General features: G+C 44.1%; 1 protein-coding gene across 1 annotated transcript in view; it reads right to left on the reverse strand.

The window, feature by feature from the left end:
* Positions 1–26,639, reverse strand: part of COL6A5 (collagen type VI alpha 5 chain) — an 89,237-nt gene that overhangs the window by 47,568 nt on the left and 15,030 nt on the right. Inside the window, exons 6-22 of the mRNA XM_053930345.1 lie at positions 24,490–25,044; positions 21,558–22,133; positions 18,222–18,797; positions 16,211–16,551; positions 16,017–16,098; positions 13,929–14,071; positions 13,273–13,365; positions 11,148–11,201; positions 9,334–9,405; positions 8,963–8,989; positions 8,815–8,859; positions 8,671–8,724; positions 6,728–6,790; positions 6,027–6,092; positions 5,564–5,617; positions 1,755–1,790; positions 1,272–1,334 (exon numbers count right to left, since the gene is read on the reverse strand). Coding sequence (XP_053786320.1) covers positions 1,272–1,334; positions 1,755–1,790; positions 5,564–5,617; positions 6,027–6,092; positions 6,728–6,790; positions 8,671–8,724; positions 8,815–8,859; positions 8,963–8,989; positions 9,334–9,405; positions 11,148–11,201; positions 13,273–13,365; positions 13,929–14,071; positions 16,017–16,098; positions 16,211–16,551; positions 18,222–18,797; positions 21,558–22,133; positions 24,490–25,044 — 2,900 coding nt within the window. The remainder of the gene's footprint in view (positions 1–1,271; positions 1,335–1,754; positions 1,791–5,563; positions 5,618–6,026; positions 6,093–6,727; positions 6,791–8,670; positions 8,725–8,814; positions 8,860–8,962; positions 8,990–9,333; positions 9,406–11,147; positions 11,202–13,272; positions 13,366–13,928; positions 14,072–16,016; positions 16,099–16,210; positions 16,552–18,221; positions 18,798–21,557; positions 22,134–24,489; positions 25,045–26,639) is intronic.

A 26,639-nucleotide genomic window follows, 5' to 3' on the forward strand; every position in this document is an offset into this window, starting at 1 on the left:
AGGAGTACAGGGACTCCCAGCTCGCGTGTAAAACCTTCATCCCTCTCTGAGAGGGAGAAATGGAAAAGAGACTGAAGAGAGGAACTAAACCCACGGAAGAAGGAAGTAAGACACGAACGATGGTCAAATGGCTCCTTTCATGGGGCAGGTTCCCTGGGCCAAAGTGCTTTCAACATGTCAAATAGAAAGCAAAGTTATTTCAAGTTAGCACAAAAGGACACTTTAGTAGAGACCCGTCAGAGGAATTAAAGCACATTTTCTGCCACATTTGCCATCAAATGCATGGCTCTCATATGGGTCTATCAGAAGGAAAAGCAGGGGCGCCGGTAATGTTTCTCACTGTGAAAGCACCAGCTATAAAACCTCCCTGCCTGCCCCGTGCAAATGGCGGTTGGAGCCAGTGAGCGGGCCAGCCTTGCTTCCCTGCCTAAGTATGAGAGGACCCTGGAGCAGCCGGAGGAGAGTCACCCCTCTCCCCACAAGGCCTGGGGAGGGAGCTACATTGGTTCCGTGGTTATTTAGAGGATCTGCTACCTGGTGGCTTGGTTCAGGGACCCCAGAACCACTCAAGAGAATCCCAAATTCCAGTTTATCATTAATAATCTGGAACTTTCTAGAAGAAAAATGAACTCTTGGGAAGGTCTTAGAATAGACCCATCGCCACAGGCCCTTCCAGACAAGTTCTGGCTTAAAGTGGACTCCATACGGTGACTCAATGCCCCCATGTTACGAAGCCATTCTCTCAGAATGACCCCAGCACCCTTCTGACATGGAAGAGACATAGACACGTCCTGACTTGATGCCCATTTCGCTAATGATATGACTCAGAAAAAATACAAACGGCTCACACAAAGCACGGTCACCCCCTGCGGAGTTAGCTTTAGGTGAGTTGAATAACAGCTTCCAATTCCCAACTTGCTTTCATGAGAGACAGGTTGCAGGACAGCAGTTAAGGAAAACCAATTTGTTGATCTTGATATTGGTTGCTAATACAATATTAAGGTCTTAACAATTCATTATTACTAACACACAGACATAACACCAGGTGGGCACAAGAGCCTGCCTTTGGGAGCAAACTGCAAACACAGGAGTCGGTTAGCTGGAGCAAACCCCCCACCACGACGGGAAATGGAGAGCTCCGTGTGGGGCATGTACCGTGGGGGCAGAACACAGATTTCTTAGTTATTTCTTTTTATACAGAATGAGTTGCCATCTTCCCATCAGAAGAACTCAGCATTATTTATCAGTATTTATGAAATATTCCAACACACCTGTGGGCCTTGTAATCCTTCAGCTCCCGGTCTACCTGCAAGTCCAGGGCCTCCCGGCTGCCCCTGATGAATGAGAGTTTTCAGTGTAAAGGTTTTCTCCACACATTCCCATACAGAACTTCTCTTTATAGTACCTAGTACGACGGTACACAAACGCTGGCTCTTATTCTAGGAAAGAATTTTACTCGATTGCAGTGCATTCCCAGTGCCAGTAAAAAGCACTCACGTGCACGGCATTTGGGATTGCACGGGTCCTCTTTGCTATGAAGTGTCTGTGAAGAAGGCAAAGCCTTACATCACACCCATCCTGTTCCTGGCCGTTGAACTGATCCCCCTCCCTGTTCCCCGCCAGTGGGGATCACGTCCAGTGCTCACACTTCCTACAACATCTTTGTCAAATGCTCGCTCACTCCCAGTGCATTTGCGTGCGAGAATCTCCTTGGCCTCAACTACCAGAGAGAAGAGGAAACAGAAGGTACTCACAGGGGGACCGTAGTGCCCACTTTGGCCTTCTCTTCCCTGGAAGAGAAAAAACAAAGTGTTCGTGTATGGGTGCCTGGGTGGAGGTTCCTTAGAGGCAAATCAGCCTGTCTCATTCTCCGATAGACATATAAGTAACAAGCAGCTCAAAGTCATGGCTTCCTTCGGGCACTTTCCAAAGACGAGATTTCACACGAGGCACTTAATTATGAATTAACATTTGGGGGACTGATTGCAAACCAATCTAACAGTCCTTATTGACCCAGCTTTAGTCTGACAACCTCTGATGATCATCCAGAAGGCTGTTTGGAGAATCAAACCATCCTGAAGAACCGGTCTTCTCCATTTCCTCTCCAGCAAACCCCACAAGGCACTGTCTGCTAATCACAGGCTTCCTGTGTGAGAACAATCCAGGCCACGCCCATCTCTCCATCCTGCACCCGTCTCTTGGGGGACAATAAAAACGTTGTTAGATACAGTGCTTCCGGTGGAATTCTACAAGGAGGAAATGGCTGATGGGGTCTGTTTAATCATGTGGTCATCCAAATGGCACCTCCAGGCTCATCTGAGAAAAGTCGGGCTGATCTCTGAGGCTGAAATCAGTCTGCGTTTATCCAGTAGCGATTTCACGTTGCCAGCTCAGGCTCTCCACCTAGTGGCTGTCTTTGCCACACCTTCTGCTCTCCAGAGGGTAGCCAAGCTGCGAGGTGATTCAGGCCCCAGCTCCTAACTTCATTTTTCCTGAACAGCAATAATAAGGTCTGCCACCTCCCCTCCCCTCCCCTCCCCTCTCCACCTACCACCCCTGCCTCTTTGAGAGAGCCATGGAACATCTCAACCATCAATTTACTTCCTGTTGTAATAAACAACTCTGATTACGTTAGGTGCAAAACAATATTTTAAAAAATTTCTTCCATTCATTCTTTCATTCATTCATTCATAAAGGTAGCCATGGAAATTGTCATTTCAAAGGGCTGACCACCTTCTGAAGTTCCATAGAATAAACTATCTGATCAAATATCACCTCCACCAGGCTGGCTGATGATTAGAATTCCTCCACTGAGGTTGTGTCCCTTAATTCAGGTACTCTTTGTTTTGTTTTGTTCTGTTTTTTGTATTCACTCAAGTTCTATTTTTTATTGTTATTCTATTACAGTTGTCCCAATTTTCCCCCTCTGCCCTCCTCTGCCCAGTCCATCTACCCCACCCCTAATTCTCACAGTCAATCTCCACACCATTGTCCATGTCCATGGGTCATTCATACATGTTCTTTGTCTAGTCCCTTCCCCTTCTTTCCATCATTATCACCCGCCCCCTCCCCTCTGGCCGTCACTTGTTTCCATGCCTCTGGTTCTATTTTGGTACTCTTTGCTTTGAACATGCAAATACACTTTGGGAGAAGTTCCCTATTGTTAAGTTGTCAGCTGTTTGTACCTGGATGTGACTCATTAATAAAGCTCTTGGACGTATGAAAGCAAAGAAGAAACAGTAAAGAAAGGTTGAGGCCACTGTTTGCGTGATGTCACAATTCTGTCTCCATTAAAAAGGAAGGACGAGATAGCATTTGCTCAGTGCTCAGACAGTGTTGCCCAATGTTTAGGGCATGTCTCTGGGAGTCAGGCAGTCTTGAGCTCAACCCTGCCCTTTACAGCCTGCGTGGCACAGAGCATTTGCACAATCAACTTTTGTCAGGGTGGCTAGGAGCCCAGACTCTGGAGAAAAGAGGTTACAAGGAGGAGGTAGATGGGTGGGGAAGTGGAGGAAGATGGGGGAGGGAGGCGGAGGACCTCCTGTCCTTGGAGGGACTGAGAGCAGTGATTCTCAACCTTCCTTGTCTCCTGGCACTCTAAACCGATTACTGAAGTTCTGCGGAAGACGAAAAAAATACAGGGTCTGGCACAAGTAACACCCCTCTTTTATTACAAAACCACAAGCATGTGATTCTGTACATAACAACATCACACTGAAGCACACCACATGACATTTTAGGCAAAATGTTCAAATTAAAACTATAAATTAGTATAAATTATAAATTTATATAAACTATAAATTAGCCCATATTATTACCTTAGTAACCACAATCAAGCAGGCCTTACTTCTACCGGACCCTGCATATTGTATTTTCTGCCCATCTGGCAAAATATAGTATAATTTTGACTGATGTACAAAAAAATAATAATAGCAATTACCTACCCTTCTTGCTCCAAAGTGACTTTTTAAAACATCAGATGCCTATACTTGTATATAAGGATTTCTGGTACTAAGAACTAACCAATCAGATGCAACCTTATTATGTGACGTGACCAATAAGATGTGACACTATTATATGGCCTATATATTTATGGTTCCAGACAGAGCACTCACACCAGACGGCTACTGTTGTGTTGGCCGTTGTCATTTTTAATATGACAATCTAAGGGAAAATAGGTCAGTGCCCTGACTAAATAGGTAGGCATTGCATGTTTTAAAAATTCTTGCAGCACACCAGTTGAAAATTGCTGGCTCAGAGTAATCGGCTGGTGCCTCCAAGTTGTCATCCCCTGCCCCAGCACTAGCATCTCTTTTTAAAAAGTAATCTGTAATAGTGTCAACAATCAAAATAAAGTTAAATTTTAAAATAAAAAATAAATAAATATGGCCTTGAAAACAATGCCTGCTAGTGATAATGATGTTTATTTCAAACTAAAAGTATTTTCCCTTAAACCAACAAAAATACATATTTAGCTTTATAATTTATAGCATTTAGCTCATCTCTCTGCTCTCTTGCTTCCTCTGATTAATTTTAATTCTCTTGTGTGGAAAAGAGGGCAAAGTCCCAAAGAATTTACTAGAAGCACTGGGAAGATTGAGCCATCCTACTGTAGCTCGTTTCCCTTAAGAACTATGAATCAAGATAAACAAAGGCAAGAGAAAATTAAAACACATTTATCCACTATCTACCCCAGAGAGAAAGACAATCAGCCACAGCCTTCTAAGTGATGAGAAGATTCCAAGATTGTAAGAGAAAAGAAAGCCAAGTATTTTCCATTCCCTCTGGAACAAAATTCAGGGCTACATCTAAGACATTGTACATTTTTCTCTTTTTATGATCTCTACACTGAGCATGTGATAAAGGGGTATAAATATCATCTCTAACTTTAGTAGACCACAAAGAGAAAAAGAGATTTCTTGGTTGTTCCTTCAAAAGAAAGGAAAATCTAATATCATTGTTTCAGGCTGGATATCACATGAGGAGATGCATCCGGTTACACTAGGATCTTAAGGTTGCTGCTAATTGCCAGTGGTCGGGTTCATTCGGGAAGAATTTATCTTGTTTCTTCTTTCCCCTGGTCACATAGGAAGAGCATCTACCCAGTCTGTACTATTCTTATATAAGCTCAAAAATGCTAAGCTACGGGAGGAGGGCTTTTATGTTAAACCCATTGACTCCCTTCAAAGACATTCAAAGCTTTTGTGAAGTAGAAAGGGACAAGCAAATTGTGTCACAGTGCTTCTCAAACAGGGGCGATTTTGCCCTCACCTGACCCTCCCCCATCTACCACTGACATTTGGCAACATCTGCAGACATTCTTGGATGTCACGGCTGGGGGAGGAGGTGCTACGGGCATCTAGTGGGTGAAGACCAGGGAGGCTGTGAAATATTTTCTCACGCACAGGATAGCCCCTCACAACAAATTATCTGGCCCCAAATGTCAATAGTGCCAATGTATCAGCTCCGGATCAGCTGACTCTGCAGCAACAAATATTCTGAATGCCTCTGTGGCATCTCCAGGTGGTAAGGAGGGAAAATAAATGTCCACAAAAATACTCACCCTGCTTCCTCTGGAACTAGGGCTGCCCTGTGTCCCTTTCCGTCCAGTTCTGCCCTAGAAATACAATAGTTCCCCAAGATCATAAAGCAAAAGATTCTAAATAAATCACCAAGGCATCAGTGTCAAAACCTCAAGCACTATTAAAACAGCAGAACTAAAGAGTCCTACTAGAATCTGTCTGCCTATTAACACTATTGGGTATATATCCATTCAAGAGGAAAATGGCATAGCAGCAGGCATTGCGACTCCCCGTTTCCCTATACATCACCCGCCAGAATCATAAAAACTTTGCGCATAGAGGTGTAACCTACTACAGACATAAACCCTTTTTGATGTGAACTTAAGGGTGTTTGCTCAATTATAGGTGGATTACGTATTTTACTAAATAATTAATTTAGACTTTATGAAAGCCTCAGCCCAGTAACAGAATTAAACAACTCATATGTAAAACAGATCCAATTACTTGTCTTCCTTGTTCTCCTTTGGAGCCCTTTGGTCCTTTGATGTTATTGTTCTGTCCGCGATTGCCCTAGAGGAGGATTTAAACAGGTATTTCAGAATAAAAATATATCAGATTTTTTTTTGTAAAATGGTACAATTTTCAAGTACTAATGTAACTTGGTTTAAGTGATGAGGGGTGTGAGAAAATTCTCCATATTTGAAACTCATAGATTCTTGAAAAAATGAAAGTAACAGTTCCCCAAGTTTGAAGGGTCTTAGTGCTAAATGGTGAATCATAGAGCGCCTGCCGAAGCCTCGGGGAATTTTCTTTCTCTGGGTTGGCAGCTGCACTGACGCACTTGTCCAAACCCGCTTATGCCACTTCCTCAGTCACGTAGTAAGATGCCCCTGTAATCATGTCTACCAGAAGGGAATCTGCAGGATTGGAAGCCCAATAAGCAAAACTATGGGAATTTCCCCTCCAAAAGAACTTAAAAGTCTCAACATACCATCAGGATGAATAAGATGGAACTTCAGTTCTCAGTTCTGAATTTTTATGTAATCAGCACAAATCAGATGCAGATTTTTCCCAAACAAATACGCCTTGGTCAACCTACCTTCCCCCACTCCCAGGACAAGCCTTTGCCTGCAAATTAGCAGGAGACACAAGGGAAAGAAAAAGAGAACAAGAAATTCAGAGCCAGCTGGGCTCTGGTAACTTACAGGATCCCCTGGGAAGCCCTTCGCCCCATATTCCCCAGGGGGGCCTCTGGCACCTGGGCTGCCCTGGGAAAATAAAACGAGTTTCTGAGGAAGCCTGTAGGAGGGTTTTATAATGATATTAAAATGTCAAGTGTTGTGTGTATTTGGAGGGGAGGAAAACAATCAGATAAAATGATCCACATGCTTCCATCCCAGCCAGGTTCCCTCAGATTTCGCAAGCGGAACTCAGTCTAGTTTTAGGCCAGTGGCTGGGATGATCCGTGGTGAGGCTGAGAAATAAGAAGCATTCTCTCGGGCTAGCATAGTGGCGTCCAACAGAACTTTAGGCAGTGATGGAAACGTTCTGGATCTGCACTGATACGGTAGCTGCTAGTCATATGGGGCTACTGAGCACAGGACATGCGGCTAGTGCAACCAAAGAGCAGAATTTGTCACTTTAATTTATCTGAATTTAATGCTCACACATTGCTACTGGGTACTCTATTAGATATCCCAGACAGCCTAGCAACTTCCAGCATCTATAATTAAATGACCAACTGGAAACCTCTACAGAAATGTTCCATTCTTACCTCAAACTCATTTTCTTCCAACCGAACTTACCCATGCCAGGATCTTTACAGGCATTTGGACTGACTCCTAATGTCTTTCTCTTCTAGTCACCTAGACCTGGAGCTCCTTGTCCCAAAGCCAGAACTAGGATAACATAAGCAAGTCACCTGTGGTGCAAAATCTAGGGAAGCACTCACTCTGTGCATAATGAGGGCTTCCCTAAATTTTGCACCTGAGGCGCTCACTTCAGTCCGGGCTCTGCCATGTCCTTAACGTGTTCTGTTTCTGTTCGCACTGTCATTGCTCTCCTTGAAGACTTCCTCACCTCTCACCTTGATTCTCACAGCTTCGCCTCTCATCTCTCACTCCAACACATTCTCCACACTACTGCCGAGTAATATTTCTAACGTGCAAATCAGTTGCGATCCCCTGCTTAAAATCTTTCAAAGGCTCCCTATTCCCTAATGGTTAAAAGCTCAGCTCATCCGCATGGCTCACCAATGCCTTCCTGGCCTCTTCCCACCACTTCTTAAACCTGACCTCTCCCTACCCCTACTGTAATACTCCCACCAGGCAGAACAACTGCAGTGTCCCCAAGCCTCTTTGTCTGCTTATGCGGTGCCCTCTATCTGCAATGCCCTTCCTCCACGTCTTGCTAATGCCCATTCATCTTCAGCTCAGGGACCATTTCCTCCAGGGAGATTTCCTGAACTCCTTCCCTGCCTGCTGAGTTAGGAGCCTTCTCTGGACTCCCGTGTAGATGCCTGCAATATGGTCCCACTCCCATTCTGCACAGCCATTAGCTGTTGATGTGTCTGTCTCCCCAACTACACTGTAGAATCCTTGAGGACAAGGACAGTGTGGTTCATTTCTGATTCTTTGGTGTGTAACTCAATGCCTGGCACGCCCCAGGTATTCAAAAATATTTGATAAATAATACTATCAGAATATAAAAGCAGAGCTGCTTGGAACCAAGTAAGCACATATGAATTAATGAGTATTACTGAAATGAATTTAAAATTAAAAATGTTTCACAATGACTTGCTGTACCAAGGCTACCAAAATAATTTTGTTTCTTTCTCTTGCCTTTTTTTTTTTCTGATGCAATAAAGACAACATGAAAGCTGCTGACAGATGAAGCAGTCCTTTTCAGACTTCTGAAAAACATGCCCGTAGAGGATTCTTGCATGCCTTGACATTTTTAGCTGGAAATTCTTGAAAATTACAGTCACCCACTTGCTCCAAACTGGATGCAGCGCCTATTCAGTGCTAATAGGCTCTCATTATGCAGTTAAGTCAGCTGTCAGTTTTACCCCTAATCACCACTGACACGCGGCAATTAAGACTGTCTCTGTCACCAAGTTCTCCTGCTCTGGTATATTGAAAAGGGTTACCTGAGATCCTGGATCACCTTTTTCTCCCTTTTTTCCAGGAAATCCATGAAAGCCCTAAAAGGAGACAAGGAAAACAATTCCCATTTTAAAAAGTATATATCAGCCTCATGCTGATTTTCTGGTCCTTGGAGAAAAATGGCTTACCTCTTCCCCATCGAGTCCGTCAATCCCATCCTCTCCCTCTTCTCCCTGAGAGACAACCATGGGCAGCGATCAGGGAACGAGATCTCTGGCTCATGCTTATCGGAACCTCATATCACGGGACATGCAATTTGAGGAGAAACGACAGTACCTTGTTTCCAGGAAATCCTCTGGCCCCCTGCAAAAGAGTAAACATCTCTCAACGACGTATCAGAGACAGAATGTGCACCCTAGTCTGTTGGAGCAGGAAGGGGCTACCTCCTTCAAGACAGTGATTGTGTATTTCTTTAGTTGTTCTTGGCTCTACAGCCACAAAGAGGTTCTAGAGAGAATTTAATTAATGCTCAACACTACTTGAGATTACTAATCGAAATAAGCTGCAGATGATCACACTAACATGTGCTTGGAGACAGGAAAAGAGGGAGGGGAGATGAAGACAGAAAACGAGGGAGGGAAGGAATGAAGGACAGAGGGTGAGGGCGTTGTGGGGAATTTAAAATAACATTTACAACAGAGTCTTACCTTTTGACCCGACTGCCCTGGACATCCTGTAATCCCTTTATCTCCTGGGAGTCCAGTTTCTCCTCGTGTTCCCTAAAAGGAGGTACCCAAACAGGCATCCAAGGTGATTCTTTTGCCAAAAGCTGCCAGCAGTTTACTTCTTGAGAGTGAAGCTCGAGCGCGTGGGCACTCCGAGCTGTAGACAAGCAAATGCTCCCACAATTCATTCATTTAGCTCTGTTTTGTCCCTCTATGCCAACATTCTCCCTGTCAACCTCAGAGCTTCCTTTCAGATCCAAGACCACACCAAGGTGTAGGGTGAGCTCAGCCGCTTCACGGCCTCATCACACAGTACAGCCAAGGGTTCGGAAGTCGCCCCACTTGCCAGCCACATTCCAAACACTCTGGTAAGACATCTGGCCCTGACCTCTTGTCTAGGACCTCAGTGCTGCCCTGGAGAAGTCAGCATGGCTCTGGTACAGAAGCAAGTCCGTGCCAGGGGACTGGAGCTGATAGAAGCAGTTGATGGGAAGTGACACTACTCTAAGCCAGTGCTCTTGGGAAGGCCCACCAGGTTAAAGATCCCCAAAATCTGACCAGCCATGTAGGAAGAACACTCAGGGTCTGATGTATGCACCTCCCCCCAATCCTGCTCCTCCCAGGAAATACTTAAATACAGGTAAAGGCTAGAGTACAGCGAGTCTCAGGGAGAACACTGTTGTTCCCCTTGGGGGCAGAGCCCCCGACTGTCTCTTTCCCTACTGTGTCCCTTATGCCTGACCCAAACCTGGGCGCAAAGCAGTGCTAAACGTTTACTGTATGGATGAATAACTTTTTAGCAATGAGCTTAATTCTCTCCTTCCTGGTGGGTGAGAAGAGACATGATTTTCCTCTCCCCTGTTTTGCTTTCTGTATTCTGAGGATCACTCCCAGCAAAGTAGGAGGCCTGGCCTGTGGCCACAGGTTGCTGAGAAGTGCTTACACTCTCCGGCTTCCCACTGACTGGACTCTACGGGCTCACAGCCACGCAGCAGCAGGACACGAGTCCCCACACCCAAGACCCTCCATGCTAGCAGGGTGGGCTCCAAGACCTCTCTGCAGGTACAGGGGGGGTGACTTACAGCACTCCTCTAAGTGTTCATTTTGTAAACTACGGTCTTAGAGGACTTTCTAAACATTTACAGATGAGGAGACTGAAGGCCAAGAAGTTCAGTTTCTTGCTACGGTTTCACATCTAGGTCAGCCCTTGACTGTCCGATCCAGAGACTGTGCTTTTAACCATAACTTGCTTCCCAGATGAGGAGCTGGCCTTGACTCTAAGGGGACAGAGATGCAGGCTGGATGCTTTCTGAACATTGCCCACCCTCAATGGAGCAACCCATGCGGTTTCAGCTCCTCCAAGTCCATTCTCAACATTAGACTGATGAGCCAAATGAGAATTCTGGTTTTAGGGTCAAAGACTGAGATGTGAAAACCTCTGCGAACCATGTCACCATGGTCCCACACCTTGGGGTGCTCTGCCTGCTTCCCTTTCCATGTCCTGAGCACTGCGTGGGGTAGAGAGGGGCATGCCCGGCTCCCCGCCACTGATAAAAGCGTGCCAGGAAACAGGTAGAAAAGCCGGCTCTCTCTCCTTCCCTCCAAATAGGTTTAGCAAGTGCCCTGTGAATCAGACAAGAAAAAAGGAAAAGAAAAGCAACCACTCATTTTCCCCCCAAAATATATAAACAAAATGCAACCACCTCTCCTGTAGAAAAATAAAGCTCTCTATAAAAAACACAATCAGTAAGTGTGTGTATGTGTGTGTGGGGGGGGGATGAGTCACAAAAACTTACAGGGTCTCCGTCCTCTCCCCTGTGTCCTCTGGTGCCTTTCTGACCCCAAGAACCCTGGGAGGAAAGAAAAACAAAAAAATTTTAGCTGTCTTCCATCCATTCAAACTTGTGAAATCATTGGGCATTTTAGGTAAGTCCTTCCCTCCACCTTGGTTGTAGTTTTTGCAGGCGTGGCTGTGAATTTGGGGAGAGTCTGACAACCTTTGCAGCTGGCTTTGGTCCTCGCACCCATCCCTGTGGGTCTCTGCAGAAGGTAGCCCTCCCGCTACCTGCGGGAGACTGGCCTTTGGAATCCCCCTTGCAACTTGGAGTCTGGTCCTGTGACTCAGAGAATTGCTCCAAGGACAGTGGTAGCCACCAGAACTCTTCTAGCAGGCCGATCAGTAACATGTCCAAACAGATCATTTTATTTTCTTCTGCATTTTTGAGAGCTCAAGGAAGAATAATCACTTCTCCCAACAACGAGGTTACCTGTATTTAAATGGCGACCATCTCGCCCTCTGCCACACGTGGCTTAACTGCCTCACGGCTTATTTGTGGCAAGTATTTCAGATGAGGTTTTCTTTCCTCCTCCTCTAACACAGGCCCTAGCCGTCTGTCTGCTCAGTATACGGGAGGAGCTGTGCTCTTGGAATATAACTCTAATCCTGACCAGACCAAAGTAATGAAAGAGGAAATCGTGCTAAACAAAATATCACAACTCAGTAAAATGTCCAAGATAGATTACCCTTGCACAAGCGTGGACAGTGCTGGGCTCAGGAGCAAGCACCGTAATTGATCTCTTAAAATACAACAAACCAGACTCTTTTAATTGTGACCTTTAAAACCCATTTGAAAAAGCACATAGAAGTAAATAAAATATGAAGGTACAGCTTAATATTATAAAGTAAACATCTGTGTAGCCACCCCCAGGCCAGGAAAGAGGACAGGGATGGTCCCCGGATGCAGCGCCCATCCCAGCCACAGGCCACTCCCACCCCCATCCCAGGGAGTCCACTCCTGACTTTTACGAGACTACTTCTTTGCCTTTGTAAATATTCTACTACTAAAATACTCATCTTTACACGCTACAGGTTAATTTTGCCTGTTTTCAAAAATTTTATAAATGGAATCATGCCATATATATTCTTCTGTGTTTTGCTTTTTTTGGCCATTACTATGCTTGTGAAATTTATTCATGTGTGAGTAGCTGCTGTCCATTCATTTTCAACACTTTAGAGCATTCTATGGAATGAAAATACCATAATATACTTATTATGCTGTTGTCGTGCAGTTCATCGTCTATAATTCTTTCTTAAAGGGCTATTAATCTGCAATGCTATGCTCTTTTTGCAGTTCAAACACATTCCATTGCTGATGAAGTACAACTTTCCTCACTATTTCTAACACCTCTTGCCACCTTTTAAAATTTTATTAAATTTATTGGGATGACACTGGTTAATAAGATTATACAAGCTTCAAGTGTACAATTCTACGGTACATCATCTGTACATTGCATTGTGTGTTCACCACCGAAGTCTAGTCCCCTTCATCATATATTTGACCCCCTTTGCCTGCTTCATCCTCCCCCCAACCTCTCTTCCCCGCTGGTAACCACCATACTGTGGTGCCTCTGTCTATGAGCTTTTTTTGTTTGGTCACTTGTTGCTTTCTGTTTTATATCCCAAATATGAATCAAATCACATGGTTCTTGAAACTGAATGGAAAAAGATATTTGCAAATAATACCTATGATAAGTGGCTAATATTCAAAATATAGAGAGAATTCATATAACTCAACAACAACAAAAATCAGACAAACCGATTTAATAAAGGGCAGAGGACTGAACAGACACTTCTCCCAAGAAGACAGACAAATGGTCACCTTTCAAACTGTCTAAAGTGGGTAAAAAGTATAAATTGCAAAATCAAGACACAACATCACCAAGGAGACAGAAGAGAAAAGGGAGGTAGTCTTAAGAGCAGCATCAAAAGTGAGCCTTTCTGCATTGCTCCTACACCAAAGAAGTCACACAAAACACCCACGGCAACTGTATCAGCATTCAATGAAGGTGGCAAATTCAACTACAGCCCCACCCACACCAAACCAAGGCCCATTAAGTAAAATAGTTTCGACTGAATGACACCTTTGGGCCTTGAAATCCATGGATCCCGTGAGGTCCTGGAGTCCCTGGACACTTGCAAAGGGTACAGCAGCACGTCCTCTCTGCAATGTTTCCCTGGAAAAAGCAGACTTGAGTGAGTAAGAATTGTCAGAACTTCATACGTATGAACCGGATTCAAACAAATCATAACCCACCACCCACAAGCTCACGCTTTCTCTTTGGGTGAGGGACTACTAAGCCCAAGAGATGCTTTTGACCAAACACCTTAGAGAGGGTGCCAGGTTAGCAACTGTGTTGGCAACAAATCTTCTCCAAGGAAATGACCTCTATTTATAGGAAGGATGCCTGCCACATAGATGGCCACAGACCAAGTTTGCACAAGACTGGTTGGTTCCTAGCTGACAGTTTCCTATTTCCTAGGATTTCAGTAGCATAACCTGTTGGTGGCTTTTCTTATTCGATTAGGATTGGCTGGTTTTCTGGTTCCCTATGCATTCATTTGGTGAAATAACAAAGGATGAAAGGGCACGCAAAAACAAAAATTCAGTGCTCCGGTGTTTCACACTGAATTTAGGGCAAACAAGGAGGTCTTTGGAAATAGTCAGCAAGATTCCAATTTCGTTCCCATGGCATTTGGAATAACTGGATTTTTTTGTTGTCATTGTTCAAAAACTCACCAGATACTGTGATAGCATTTTGCCCAGGTCTCTCTTTCCAATGTTCAGGTGAGTCCTATAATCAAACCCTTTTCCAAATTCAAAGCTGGAGAAATCGTCATGAGCAGGCAGGTTTAGGGACACTACCAGCAGGGCATCAAGTCCTATGCAGTAAAAATGACAGATACAAAACCAAAGGAATTGTTCATGAAAAAAGAAAAGAAAAGCCACTCAGTGAACATATTCAAAGAATGAGAAAGAAGGAAGAAAACGTCAGGGAAAGCAGAACTCCTGACGCATGAAGAACCCAACTGCAGGTTTGCCTGTGTTATCAACATACACACTCGTTACTCATTGATCCCCAACTGCAGCGTGAAATCACCCAAGAAAAAGTATTTACAAATCTTCTAATAGAAAATTGTTGAATACCTCACCACAAATTTTAATGCAGTTCTTAGGCATTTGAAGGCAATGTTTAAGAAATAGCATTGTTCTTGCTTATCTTCTGAGTTTTTCTGAATTTGACTGAATGTGAGTTAATGATAGTTCCCAAGTCCTATCTAATGCCAAAGAGCCCTGGGAGCCCAGGCCCTGAGAGCCTATGGAAAGCTCAGGGTAATTTCAGTCTCGGCTGAACTCTTGGCCATACCCAGGAGTTCACTCATTCACTCAATTACTTATTAATTCATTCACTAGTTCGTTTACTCTGTCCATCCTTTCATTAAACAAATCCTTGCTTATTAGGAGCCTATTATGTACTCGTCATTGTCCCAGGGATACAAGATGAATAGGATAGGCATGCTCCTTCCCTTCCCAGAGGGATGGCCTACTGGAAGGGGCGGACAGGAACCAGATAGTTGCTCTGAGAAGTGATAAGTGCTCTGAGGGGAAACATCAGGGTGCTATGAAAGTCTAAATGAGAAGCTCCTATCACAGTTTTGGAAGGTCATGGAAGTTTCTGCAAAGAACTGATGTCTAAGCTGCTCCTAAAAAATGAATGGAAGTTGGTCAAGAAAATGAACCAGAGATTAAAGGTAGAGAGGAGTTAGGCGTGGGGGGGTGGGGAGAGCTGAGAGTGGGAAGAGTTCTAGGCAAAGGAGAAGAGTGTATGCAAGGACTGGAGGTTGGGGTTGTGGGGTACATTGGAGGAAAGGTGGAAAAAGTTCTGTATGCCTGGAACAATGCATGTGAGGAATGAAGTAAAGCTGGAGTGGGGAGCAGGGCGAGATCCTGCCGAGCATCAGGGGCCATGCTAAGGAATTTGATATCCCAAGATCAGCGGGAAAGTGTTGAAACGATCTGAGAAGGGAGGGTGACATAACCCAGAAATAAAGCAGGATATTTTGTGGCCTCTAGGGAGGTTGCCCATGGAAGCTGAACCCCAGAAGCCAGTATGGGCCTACACCCAGGAAGTGTCCATTGATGTACCCCCATCTGGCAGTCAGTGGAGCCTCTTGTCACTGCACATGATTCTCAACTTCTGCATTTATCTTCTGGCTCAGCCTGAAACTATGACATGAACAGGGAGTATACAGTGAGACATGCTTTCCAAAATCCATGTGGCCATCCTTCACATGAAAAATCAAAAATAATAGAAAACGTCTTAGGTCATGTTCTAAGAAGCAGAATTTGAGAGAGGAATTTGTGTGCATGTGGTTTACTGAGGGAGAGAGAGAGAATGAAGAAAGGGAAGGGGAAGTGGCCAAGAGGGATGTTGGACTTAAGTAAAGTCCTCACCTTAGCCTGCCTGATTCATGAGGGAATAAATTGTATCAGGGTTGACCCTGGGCTTTTGTATCCCTATATCAATGATTGCCCCTCTTCCACCCCTAAGCGGGATGTGGTACAACCTTCCCACCCCCGCTGCCTTCAAAGCAGCAGGTCAGTCAAGGGCCCATGTCTGTGGAAGGTCACTGTTGTAAGCACTTGGCCATAGCATCCACAGCACTTGCGAGGTAAGTGTGCGGGCTGGTCAAGGGGTTTGGGGCAAGACTCCAACACAACAGCATCTACTACCAATGGCCAGAAGATCTAGGGCACATAAATAGGGTAGAGATTTGTAAAGCACATTCCATGCTTCCTCATTTAAATTTTCAACTCAGTACGTACCTGCCTCTCTGAGCCTGTCTGATTGATTTTCAAGCATCATGAGGCTTTCACTCCCAAGACCATCTGAAAAGATGAGTAACACCTAGAGAAAGAAGACAGCAGAGAAGGGGCGAATGTGAAAATGAAATATATAATTGGCAGGGAGAAACACATGGAAGCATGAGGAGATGGGAGATCGAACGTGACGTGGATACCTGTCCTTGGGATGCAGATTTATTCTCAAATGTGTCCCACAGCTGCTGCAAGAACTGTGCGTTCAGGTGAGTTGGCCCATTGACGGTGACTTGCAGCAGACTGTCAAATACTGGTTCCTGGTAGATTTGGAACTTGGCAGGGAATTCCTGGTCATTGTTCACCCTAAAAGCCACATTCACGTGTGTGTCTGCGCCTGCTCCACAGCTCACTCCCCTGATGGAGGTGATGTCCTCTAAGATGCCTGGGAGGTACGATTCCAGCCGGGGGTGGCCATGGAACAACAGCTGCCCCGGCAGGTGAGTGGAAATGTCGAACCCGATCACTACGTTCACGAAGCAATCTGGGGGACAAGGGGAATGAGGCCAGATTAATGAGTAGATAGAAGCAAGGAGGGCAGATAGGGCAGAAAAAGGAGATTGATCATGACCCAGGGCTGAGGGGTCTCTAGTATCCAAAAAGTATCCAAGAAGGAAGATACTGGCTGCTCGATCAACACGTGACACCGGTGTTTCCTCTAACACAAGGTCCAACTGATACTTGAAGTTCCAGTCATGGTTTAGCCTCATTCTCAGTGCCTGGCTTTCTGTGTGTGTGTGTTTGTGTGTCTTTTCTTCTTTTAATGATGACATATTATGATTCATACCATCATAAAATTAATATTTGAATTGTCCTTAGGGGTTATTTATAACAGATGTCACAAACTCAAAGGCCAAGTAGGTAATGTAATGTAAACGAGCTCAGGGGCAGAGAGTGAAGAAAATGAATGGAGACCGATGACCCATCTGTTCACTGTACAGCTCCAGCTGCGAGTGGCCATGTGGAAAAGGAGGCTCAGTGTTGTCAGATCTACTGACTTTTCAAAGAAAAGCCTGAAATCTATATTTTTAATGTGAAATCTCCAGCTTTTAAGAGCTTCAAACTAATTTAACAAGTTGTCAACACCAGGAGGACAAACACAATTCAGATGCAAGTTGCCATTTGGTCACCTCTGGCCCTGTCCACTTGTTCCTTTTACATGTGAGGAGAGAGCAATTTATGGAGGTTGCTGCAAATAACCAGAGTTAGAACTCTGGCTTTCCGATTCCAGGGCCAAGGCTCTCTCTACCACTGTAACCTGCCTCCAGCTGAGCACCCAAACGGGAAGTAAAAGGTCTAGAGAGCTTGGGAAGATAGCACAGTATGTGAAAGAAGTGGCTTCAAGCATAACAATTCTACAGACAGAAGCACCCTGAGGACTATCCGCATGTTGTGCAAATTCCACAAAATGTCATTCGCTGCTGCTTCCTGACGGGCCGTTCTCCCAACGCCCAGCCCTGAGTGCAGAAACGAAGTCCCACGTGGCTGCTCTCAGGCGGAGCTGAATAGTGACACTCCAACCACATGGGTCATTGCTCTCCATTCATTTTCTTCACTCCCTGCCCCCTTGACTCATTCACATTACCCACCTGGCCTCTGCAGCCGTCTGTGTCTGTGACCTCTGGAAATGAAATTATGACTAAGGACAATGCAAATCTTTACTCTGTTAGGATTATATGAATGCTATCATTAGAAGAAGAAAACGTGTGTCATGCTCCCACACACGTACATAGAATCCCTTACAAGATAGTTTAACCAGGTTAAAATAGTAAAAGTTCCCATCAGCAAGTATTTATCTTACTTAGTTCCTACCGGATGCAAGGCATTGCTCTCTGACTTCCGGAAGTGGAGAGACAGAAACAGGAGACCGAATTCCAGGTGCTAAGAGGGAGCATACATATGGCATTGCAGTGAGGGGACAGGGCTGACCAGAGGACAACCCAGGCCCTCCTCCAGCCTCTGCACCCTGCTCCTTGTCTCTCAGGGAGGCTGACTGATCCCAAATTCCCTGGAAGCAGAGGAAAGGTCTATTGTCTCTGCACCCTATTCTAAAAATATGTTCTGCTTAGAGCTGGCCCAGAAGACGCCCTGGGAAATGGAGAACTGGGAAGATGCAATTAAATGAAAACAAGTAAAGAGCAAAGGAACACTTACTTGTTTTCCCGCAGCTCTGGCAGATTTCCCGGACAATTCTTTTTTTCACCATCACATTCTTTAATCTATTAAAGTCTTGAAAGGTGATTATTTTTTCAGAGTTGCCTGTTATCGGCAGGAGCTGTGCCTTATGAACGTGTCCTATGCCCAAAACCAGGACACAAACTCCACTTTTTTTCAGGATTTGTACTGCGTCTGCCACATTTTCTTGGGGATCCCCAGATGTGATCACAACCAAAGTTTGAGGGACACCAGCGTTTCTTCTCCCACCAGCGTGTGGATGAAACATTAAGTTCACTTTCCTAAGGGCGAAGTTGATTTGCGGAGGCCCACGGCTCTTGCTGATACTTTGAATTTGAGTCTTCCACTGGGTTTTAGTCAGAGAGTTTCCCAAATCAATGATTTCTTTGTAGAGTCTCCCGAACTGAGCCACCCCGATTTTCATTCTTTGCGACTCAATGTCAAAATTATCAATTAAGTCTGACAAAAAACTTGTCAGGGTAATAAAGTCTGAATCAGACACCCTGTCAGAGCCATCACAAAGGAAGATCACATCAGCTGCTCGAATGTCACAGGCTGCAATTGGAAAAAAATATGTCAATTATTTCCCTCAGGAATCATCCTAAATTTCCCCTGTTTTCAAACACTCAAATTGTTTCACTAAACACCCACATTAGTAGCAAACTGAGATAAGTTAACAGAAGAGAGACTCAGCGGTTGGCCCCCAAAGAGGAGGAAAAATAGCAGGAAGGAGAAAGGTAATAGCCTTTGTTTCAGATTTTATTTATATGACTCATTTAGCAATAAAAACTACTCAGAGAAAGAAAGTTCGATGTTTTGGCGTACACTAACAGTTAATATTTGTGACCACCTTATGAAGAATTATGCTAATCTGATACATACAGAAATGGAATTCAGAGAATAAGTAATTTGCCTAAGAATACACAATTACTAAGCAGTGTAGCTGGTACCTGAACCTCTCAGTCCTTTTTATCCTTAAATCCAGCAATTTTTCTTATTGTAAATTTTTAAAAGTAATGTCATCATCCAAATATTAAAACTTCATTGAACAAGTGCTACTAATGGCTTGTCGGCAGGACACGGGGTCATCTTCCTGAAGCTCACTGAAATGTCCCATAACCAAGGAACGATCTTCTACACTCAGTTCCAATCAAAGGCAATGGCTGGGGTAGGGACAGCACTAAAGGGATTAATAAAGGTAATTGAGACAATGAAATGCCTACTGTCGCACACTTCCTCATAAGGACAGTATAGTAGAAACAGTGACAGGTAGTCCAGATAGATCTTCAAGGAAGGACCTGCTGCCCAGACAGCCTTCAGCTGTCAGCTCCTTCAGAGTCAGCCTCATTGCAGAGTGAAGACTCGCCAAAGGCCATGCCCTTACCAGGGCATCCCACATCTGGGGACTAAGTGAGGAGGACATGTAAAGACCTCATTGTTTTAGTCTGATGCAACTCTGATGGACAATACTCACTCCAGAGCTTCCTGCCAGATTCGAAGCTTTGTCAAGCATGTATCACTGCTTGACCTCTGCCCATCCTGCTTTCCCCCTTTCTTTCACAGGTGTGGATCCCTAATAAGCTTCCTGCATCCCGATTTCAACCTTAGCACCTACCTCCTAAAGGTAGGCATGGGAGATGAGAATAAACCAGCCCCCATGTTGCTAGGAAAAGGCTGTAGTCTTTGCAGTGTACTAGCTTTGGTGGGGACCCAATGATAAACAAGAGGCCAAGCCCGTCCTAGGAGCTCATAGTCTTCTGACAGATACAGATAAGAAAATAGTAAATGCGTTACGTGCTACCATCAGGAAAGACAGAAGGTACAGGAGTTGGCGGACACACTGGGGACACTGTCAAGTGTTGGGTCAGGAAACTAGCAAACAAAGGCTGGAATGTACCAGACAAGCTAAATGTAGCCAGAAGAAATGGTGGGTTGGCATGTCCATGGTGGGTAGAATGGTACATGCAAAGAAGCAAAGAAATTTCAAAATGACAGCAGAGACTCTGAAGAGGAGAAGGACAATAAATGAATTAGAGAGGTGGGCAGGTGCCAGATGGAACTCAGGAGTTGAGAAATTGTAAATGGTAAGCCGAGCAGTGATGGCCCAGGGTCTATCAGAAAGATCACTTGGTGTTGAGAGTGGGCTGGAAGGTGGCAATGTGGATGGAAGGGAGACCAGGTTTCAGGGCATGAGTCCTGGGACAGGCCAGAGCAGGCGGAAGAATCGAGCTGTCCCGGTGCCTTGGAAAAAGTCGAACTTTTTTCTTAGTTAAAGATGACACCATCCTCGCTGTCTGGCATCACGAAGACGAATTCATTGCTTACTTAGGTAACGTAGAGCCAGGGTGGTCAAACACAGTTTCATTCTGCACAGCAAATGCTAATCAGACACGGGATCGGGGGAAAGGTTTTGTTCGGGGTTGGATTGCTTACAGAGATGGGAGGCGGGTTCATGTCAGCCTTAGAAATATGATTTGTGTTGGATTCAAAAGTAGGTTTCAAACTGGTGGAGAGTAAAGAAGGAAGGAGACGAGGAAGAAGAGAAGGGAGTCTGCAGGAAGGGAGTGAAGAAGGAAAGAAGAAAAAAAAAATCAGTTGATCGATTCATTTGCCGGGTTTGAAGGACTGGGTCAGTACTCAGCCAGGAGTCTCGTCTTCCAGGGAGGCCTCCCTAGATGACTTTTCCATCTCTGCTGCTTTGAGCTCAAGTGGCAAATCTCACCCTCTCCTCACGTGGCGGTGATGCTTGCAGCCTGCCCTCAGGCCCCTTCCCTCCTTGTTCCTAGCAGCCAGTCTTCATTCTCACATTGAATTCCCATATTCTTCTCTCTGCACTAGTGACCCTCATCCAAAAAAGGACATTTGACCCCTTGAACTTCCTATGGCCCCATAGAATGCCTATAATATCACTTAGATGGCCCCGGATCTTTGAAGACAACTGTCTATGTTTAAACCATGAAACTCTCCACTTGAGTCTGGCCTGACACTGATGCCCAGGGGCTGTGTTGAGACCAGTAAGCAAACAGAGCAGCACACAAAAGCCAGAAAACGGGGTCAGATGAATATGCTCTAAAGGAGAGCTCCCTTCCACCAAGCAAAAGGCTGCAAGGTGGCTCTGAGACCATCTAGCATCTCTTCAATACGTACTGAGGTGGGAAGGGATCTCTAGGATCTTGCTCAGTCAGCACATTTCTTTTAGAGATGAGAAAAACATGTAGCCTCAGACCAGAAAGTAATTGGAAGCCAAGACATAAATTATGTTTTGCTTAAACTTGTATTGCTCCCCCCATTGAAAGTTTAAAAATTACAACTTACACTCTTGCGCATTGGTACACATACTTTCTTGTAGAGGCAGGTAAATATCTTTCAGTTTGTCAAAATCGCTTACGTGGATAGTGTTGTTTTTATTCCCTGCCATAATCTCAAGCTCATCTTGTTCGGCCTTGTCCACACCCACTGCGAAGATGACGATGCCTTTCTCTCTTAATTTCAATGCTGTGTCACTGAGCATATCTCGGTCATGGGACTTCCCATCGGTGATGATGATCAGCATCTGCTTCACGTCTTGCCTAATGCGGCTGCCGTATTCCTCTGTGAACAGGGCGTCTGTGTGCCTGAGAGCCCTGGCAGTGTAGGTGCTCCCTCCAGTGTCCCTGCGCCTCCTCAGATTCTCAACGACTGCTGATCGGTTCGGGTACGTGTTGAGGTAGAAGAGAACCTCTGGCTGGTCCGAGTATCTGACAGCCCCAAACTGAACTCGGTCCCTGCCAACATCCGCTTTATTCACCAGGTGGACAGTCAGGTTAATCATGCTTTCTTGCTGGTGTGCACTTATGCTGCCGGAATGATCCAGCACAAACACAATGTCTAACTGTCTGGTTCTTTTACAATCTGAAAAAAGAAGGAAATGGGCATCACCAACTTTGCACAGAACACTCTACACAGACAGCCGGGAAGGGGGGCACACTAACATTCATTATGAGCCTACTGTGTGCCAAACACTTCATCTCAGTTCTTAGAGGTGGCTGTTGCCATCTTAAGAGGAAGAAGCTGTGACTCAGAGATACACAACTTGCCCAGCTTATGATGCCAAGGACATTTGTATCCTTATATATGCAACTCCACTAGTGGAGGTGTTTATGACACACCACTCTGCTCTGCTAAATTTCATAAGGACCTGAAGTGCCTTTTGCTAAGTAGACTGTCAGTTGGAAGGAAATGTCAGAAGGTAGTTAGTTCAAAGTCAATATAATGGTGAGACATGAGTGACAGTAGCCAAACTGGCCTTGCTGTTTTACACAGCTCCGGGGCTCACAGTGTAATCTGGGGTTTTAGCCTACTCCTCTGGCTCCAGCTACCTTCTCAGCTTCTGATAGGCAAACCTTCCCATGTGCACCATGCCGCTCCACATTTATTTGTGCTCCTTTCCCTGACGACCTGAATTACAACTCAGAAAAGGAGTGGTCCCACGTTGGGTTATATCTAAGGCTCCTATCACCTTATCCCTAGTCCCAAGCCCTCCTTCCTGCACATTAAAAGCCAAATGGCCCTGATCGGTGTGGCTCAGTTTGTTGAGCATCACCCCACAGAGCAAAAGGTCACTGGTTCAATTCCTGTTCAGAGCACATGCTTGGGTTGTGGTTTTGGCCACTGACTGGGGCTCATAGGAGAGGCAACCGATCAATGTTTCTCTCTCACATCGATGTTTCTTTCCCTCTCTTTTTCTCTCCCTACCCTTCTCTCTAAATAAATTAATTAATTAAACCTTTTTTAAAAAGCCAAGTGACGATTCAGGCTGGGTCTCCAAAGTGTGGATTTCCTCACCTCTCTTTTCCCTCCGTCAGTAACGTAAGCACGTGCCTTCCCAAGGTTGGCTTTCCCCACTTCCCACCTGCCCATCGGACCTCCAATCCTTATTTCTGGCAATGAGGTCTCACATGTTCAAGTCTAATACAGTGTGGATGAGCCCAGCCTACCTCTGTAGGAACCCGGGGCAATAACTCAGGTTCCTACAGATATACAAACTGAACATAAATATTTATCGAGTCATGCCTAGTCAGCCATGGGATTGGTAATCTCATGACCTGATAATATTTTATGAGTCTATCTAATGTATGAGTTAGCTGAAATTTCACCTTCTGGCATGGACAAGGCCTCCACAAACATTATATTTATCAAATGAAGCAATGCCAGGAAGAGCCCTGTGGATTTCAAAGGTGGGGCTGTGGTCTTAAGGTAAGCCTTTCCTAGAATGTCTCAAACAAGAGTTTTAAAATCACTGCCATCCTTAGAAGAAGGAAAAACTTCAGTTAAGTTATGAAAGAAATCTGAGTACCATTGTCTAGAACTCAGAATCTATAATGAGACATTTTACCTGTTATTTTCCTAAAAATTTCACACACACAATTATGAAGAATGAAGCCCAAAGGAAGTCTCTGTGTTGCCAGGGGAACAATATACAGCCAAGTTACAAATACTTTGCTTTGTTCTCTTGTATCCAAAAGCACGTAATAGATTTAAAGGCACAGGTGTTTTCAGTGTGAGATGTGGATTTATGTTAAGGTCTCATTCAAGAGTCGTCAAAGTTGACAGGCTGACACTGAAGGTTGCTGAATAAAATTTGAAAAGGACTACAATTGTAAAGTAAAAATGATGATTCCCCCAAGCAATCATAAAAAAGGTAACAAATTAAAACTTCCAAAGGGATAGATACATGAATAGGCAAGTGAAAAATACCTAGCTGATAGAGGTTAAGAATAATACTGTGAGGTAATGAAAATACATATTATACCTTTAAAATACAGGGGGGTTGGGGGGGGAGGAGGGTGTTCAGGGTACTGAATTTAACAACTAACAGGAAGATAAATATGTATTTCTGATTATTTCCTGCCTAAAAATGGTTATAGAAGTAATTCTGGGGAATCACTTGGTATTAAAAATTGGCTGTGGAAAATCTAGCCATGCAGGTACTAAGAAGTTGGAAGTGTAATGTAAAATTCTGCCACCTTCTTGGAATGTATTCGAAATCAACAAAGCCAGTGATTTTTTCACCCAACTAGCTGACAAAATTGTTCATGTGGAATATCTTTGGAGGTCATGGGTGTTTCAACGTATAACATAGATAAGACCAAAACTTAGCAGCAAAGTCCAGTGAGAGGCCAAGCCCAGAGTACAACCCCACTATAAAGCCAACAGCTTACACCATAGCTTACACCCTTGAGTCCTGAAGGATAGCCGGGGCACTCACCATAAAGAGCACACACATGAAAGATGAGTTTACTTTCGATTGCCTTTAGATGATCAAACTTCTCGACGTGGAAGACCAGGCTGCCATCCCCACTGATCTCCTCGAGCTGAGTCCTGTTGGAGCCATACACCCCCACAGCAATGATGATCACACCCTTGTCCCGGAGGGCTTTGGCAGGGTCTCTCACATCATCCTGTGCTTCTCCATCCGTGATGAGAAGAAGAAACTGCTTGACCTGAGGACGGGCTCCCTTGGGAGCAGTGAAGTATTCATCCACGAAGGTCAGTGCACTTCCAGTTAAAGTGTTTTGACTGATGGGAGACATTCTGTCTATGGCATCAGAAATTTCTTTTTGTGTGAAGTATCGATTAAGTGGGAACTCTTCCGTAGCATGACCACTGAACTGAACGACACCAATGTGAGTTTGGTCTGGGCCAATCTGAATCTTAGCTAACACATTTTTCATGAAGGTTTTCATTTTCCCAAAGTTTTCAGGTCCTATACTGCCAGAACTGTCCACCAGAAACATGATGTCAGTCTTCATGTTTTCACATCCTGCAGGTTATCAAAAATATCAGAAACAAATCAGGTTGGCGAGGTTCTCAGAATATGTAGAAATAAGTGCCTTAATTAGAAAACATTGAAAATTAACTCAAGTAACTGCTATTGCATTTGAACATTTTATTCACTTCTTAAGGAAAAGTTTGCCGATTGGAACCCTAACTCAGAAACCTACTGAAGATTATCCAAGAATTTTTGAAGAAGAGATGTAACTTCCAAAGTGTGTATTCATTTATTCATGTATAAATGAATAAATGAATCCATGTATAAATGCATGCTTCATTCATTTATTTATTCATAATTCTTTAAGTCCATGAAATGCCAATGGTCAAGCTATGTGTTAAAGATGCAACAGTGATCAAAAAATTTAAAAAAAGAAATCAGAGAAAAAGTAATCAATTCCCTGCACTCATACAACAAATATTCCAATGTTTTATGCATTTCTTTAAAAAAAAATTTAAGTAATCTTAACATAGAATTATTTTCTGGAATAATTTAAAGGAACTTGAGAAACACTATAAATCAATATTAGAAATTGGGGTGAGCCCAGCTGGTGTGACTCAGTGCAATTAATGCCAGCCTGTGAACCAAAGGGCCGCTGGTTTGATTCCCAGTCAGGGCACATGCCTGGGTTGCAGGCCAGGTCCCCAGTAGGGGGCACACGAGAGGCAACCACACATTGATGTTTCTCTCCCTTTCTCCCTCCCTTCCCTCTCTCTAAAAATAAATAAGTAAAATCTTTTAAAAAAAGAAAGAAATTGGGGTGAAAAGCTTTTAATAGAGGTAAGTGCATTTGTAAGCACATACCCATTCCAACATGGGGGTTTTTTTTATTTATACAAAAATTTGTAGATGCCCTGATGGGAATTGGCATGTATATGTGCATATGTACATATATATACCCATGGAAGACTAATTTCTATAAAGCCATAGAAAAAAGTGTTATTAATTAATGGTACAAATACTGTGTGTGTGTGTCTGTGTGTGTATATATATATATATATATATATATATATATATATATAGTCTTTAGCATGTATTTATTTAGTCTCATCCCTTTTGTCTATCTCGTGTCACTGCCATTCTCTTACCAGCCCCTCTCTCAACACGCAGAGTCTATGCCATACTATTTGAAAATGAACAATTACCATCAGCCATAGAAGAATGAAAAGATGTTAATAATTTTTCCATCACTTGTGTTGTTGTGTAAGGCCCACCACAAGAAATTATAACTATCATTTGAGACCCAAAGCTCCCTGGGGCCACCTTCAAAGTCATAAATGGGGAGATAGATGAAGATGTCTGTGGCCTTGGCAAAGCCCCACTGCTGTGAAGTATGGAAGACTCTCTCATTACTTTCTAAGAAGTAAACTTTTACATGAGGTTTAGTATTCACAGGCCCTAACTCCTTGTATCTATTCATAATGGAGACTATTTCTTGTCTTCTAGTATCTGTTCTGCTCATCTATGACAATAAAGTGTCAGCCAGGTAGATGGTTGCCCAGGTAAAGACCATATTTCCCAGCCTTCTTTGAAGCAGAGTGATCCTGTAACTAAGTCTGGGCCAATAGACATAAGCAAGAGTCTTA

This window comes from Desmodus rotundus, chromosome 8 (assembly GCF_022682495.2).
Source record: "Desmodus rotundus isolate HL8 chromosome 8, HLdesRot8A.1, whole genome shotgun sequence".
NCBI classification, from domain to species: domain Eukaryota; kingdom Metazoa; phylum Chordata; class Mammalia; order Chiroptera; family Phyllostomidae; genus Desmodus; species Desmodus rotundus.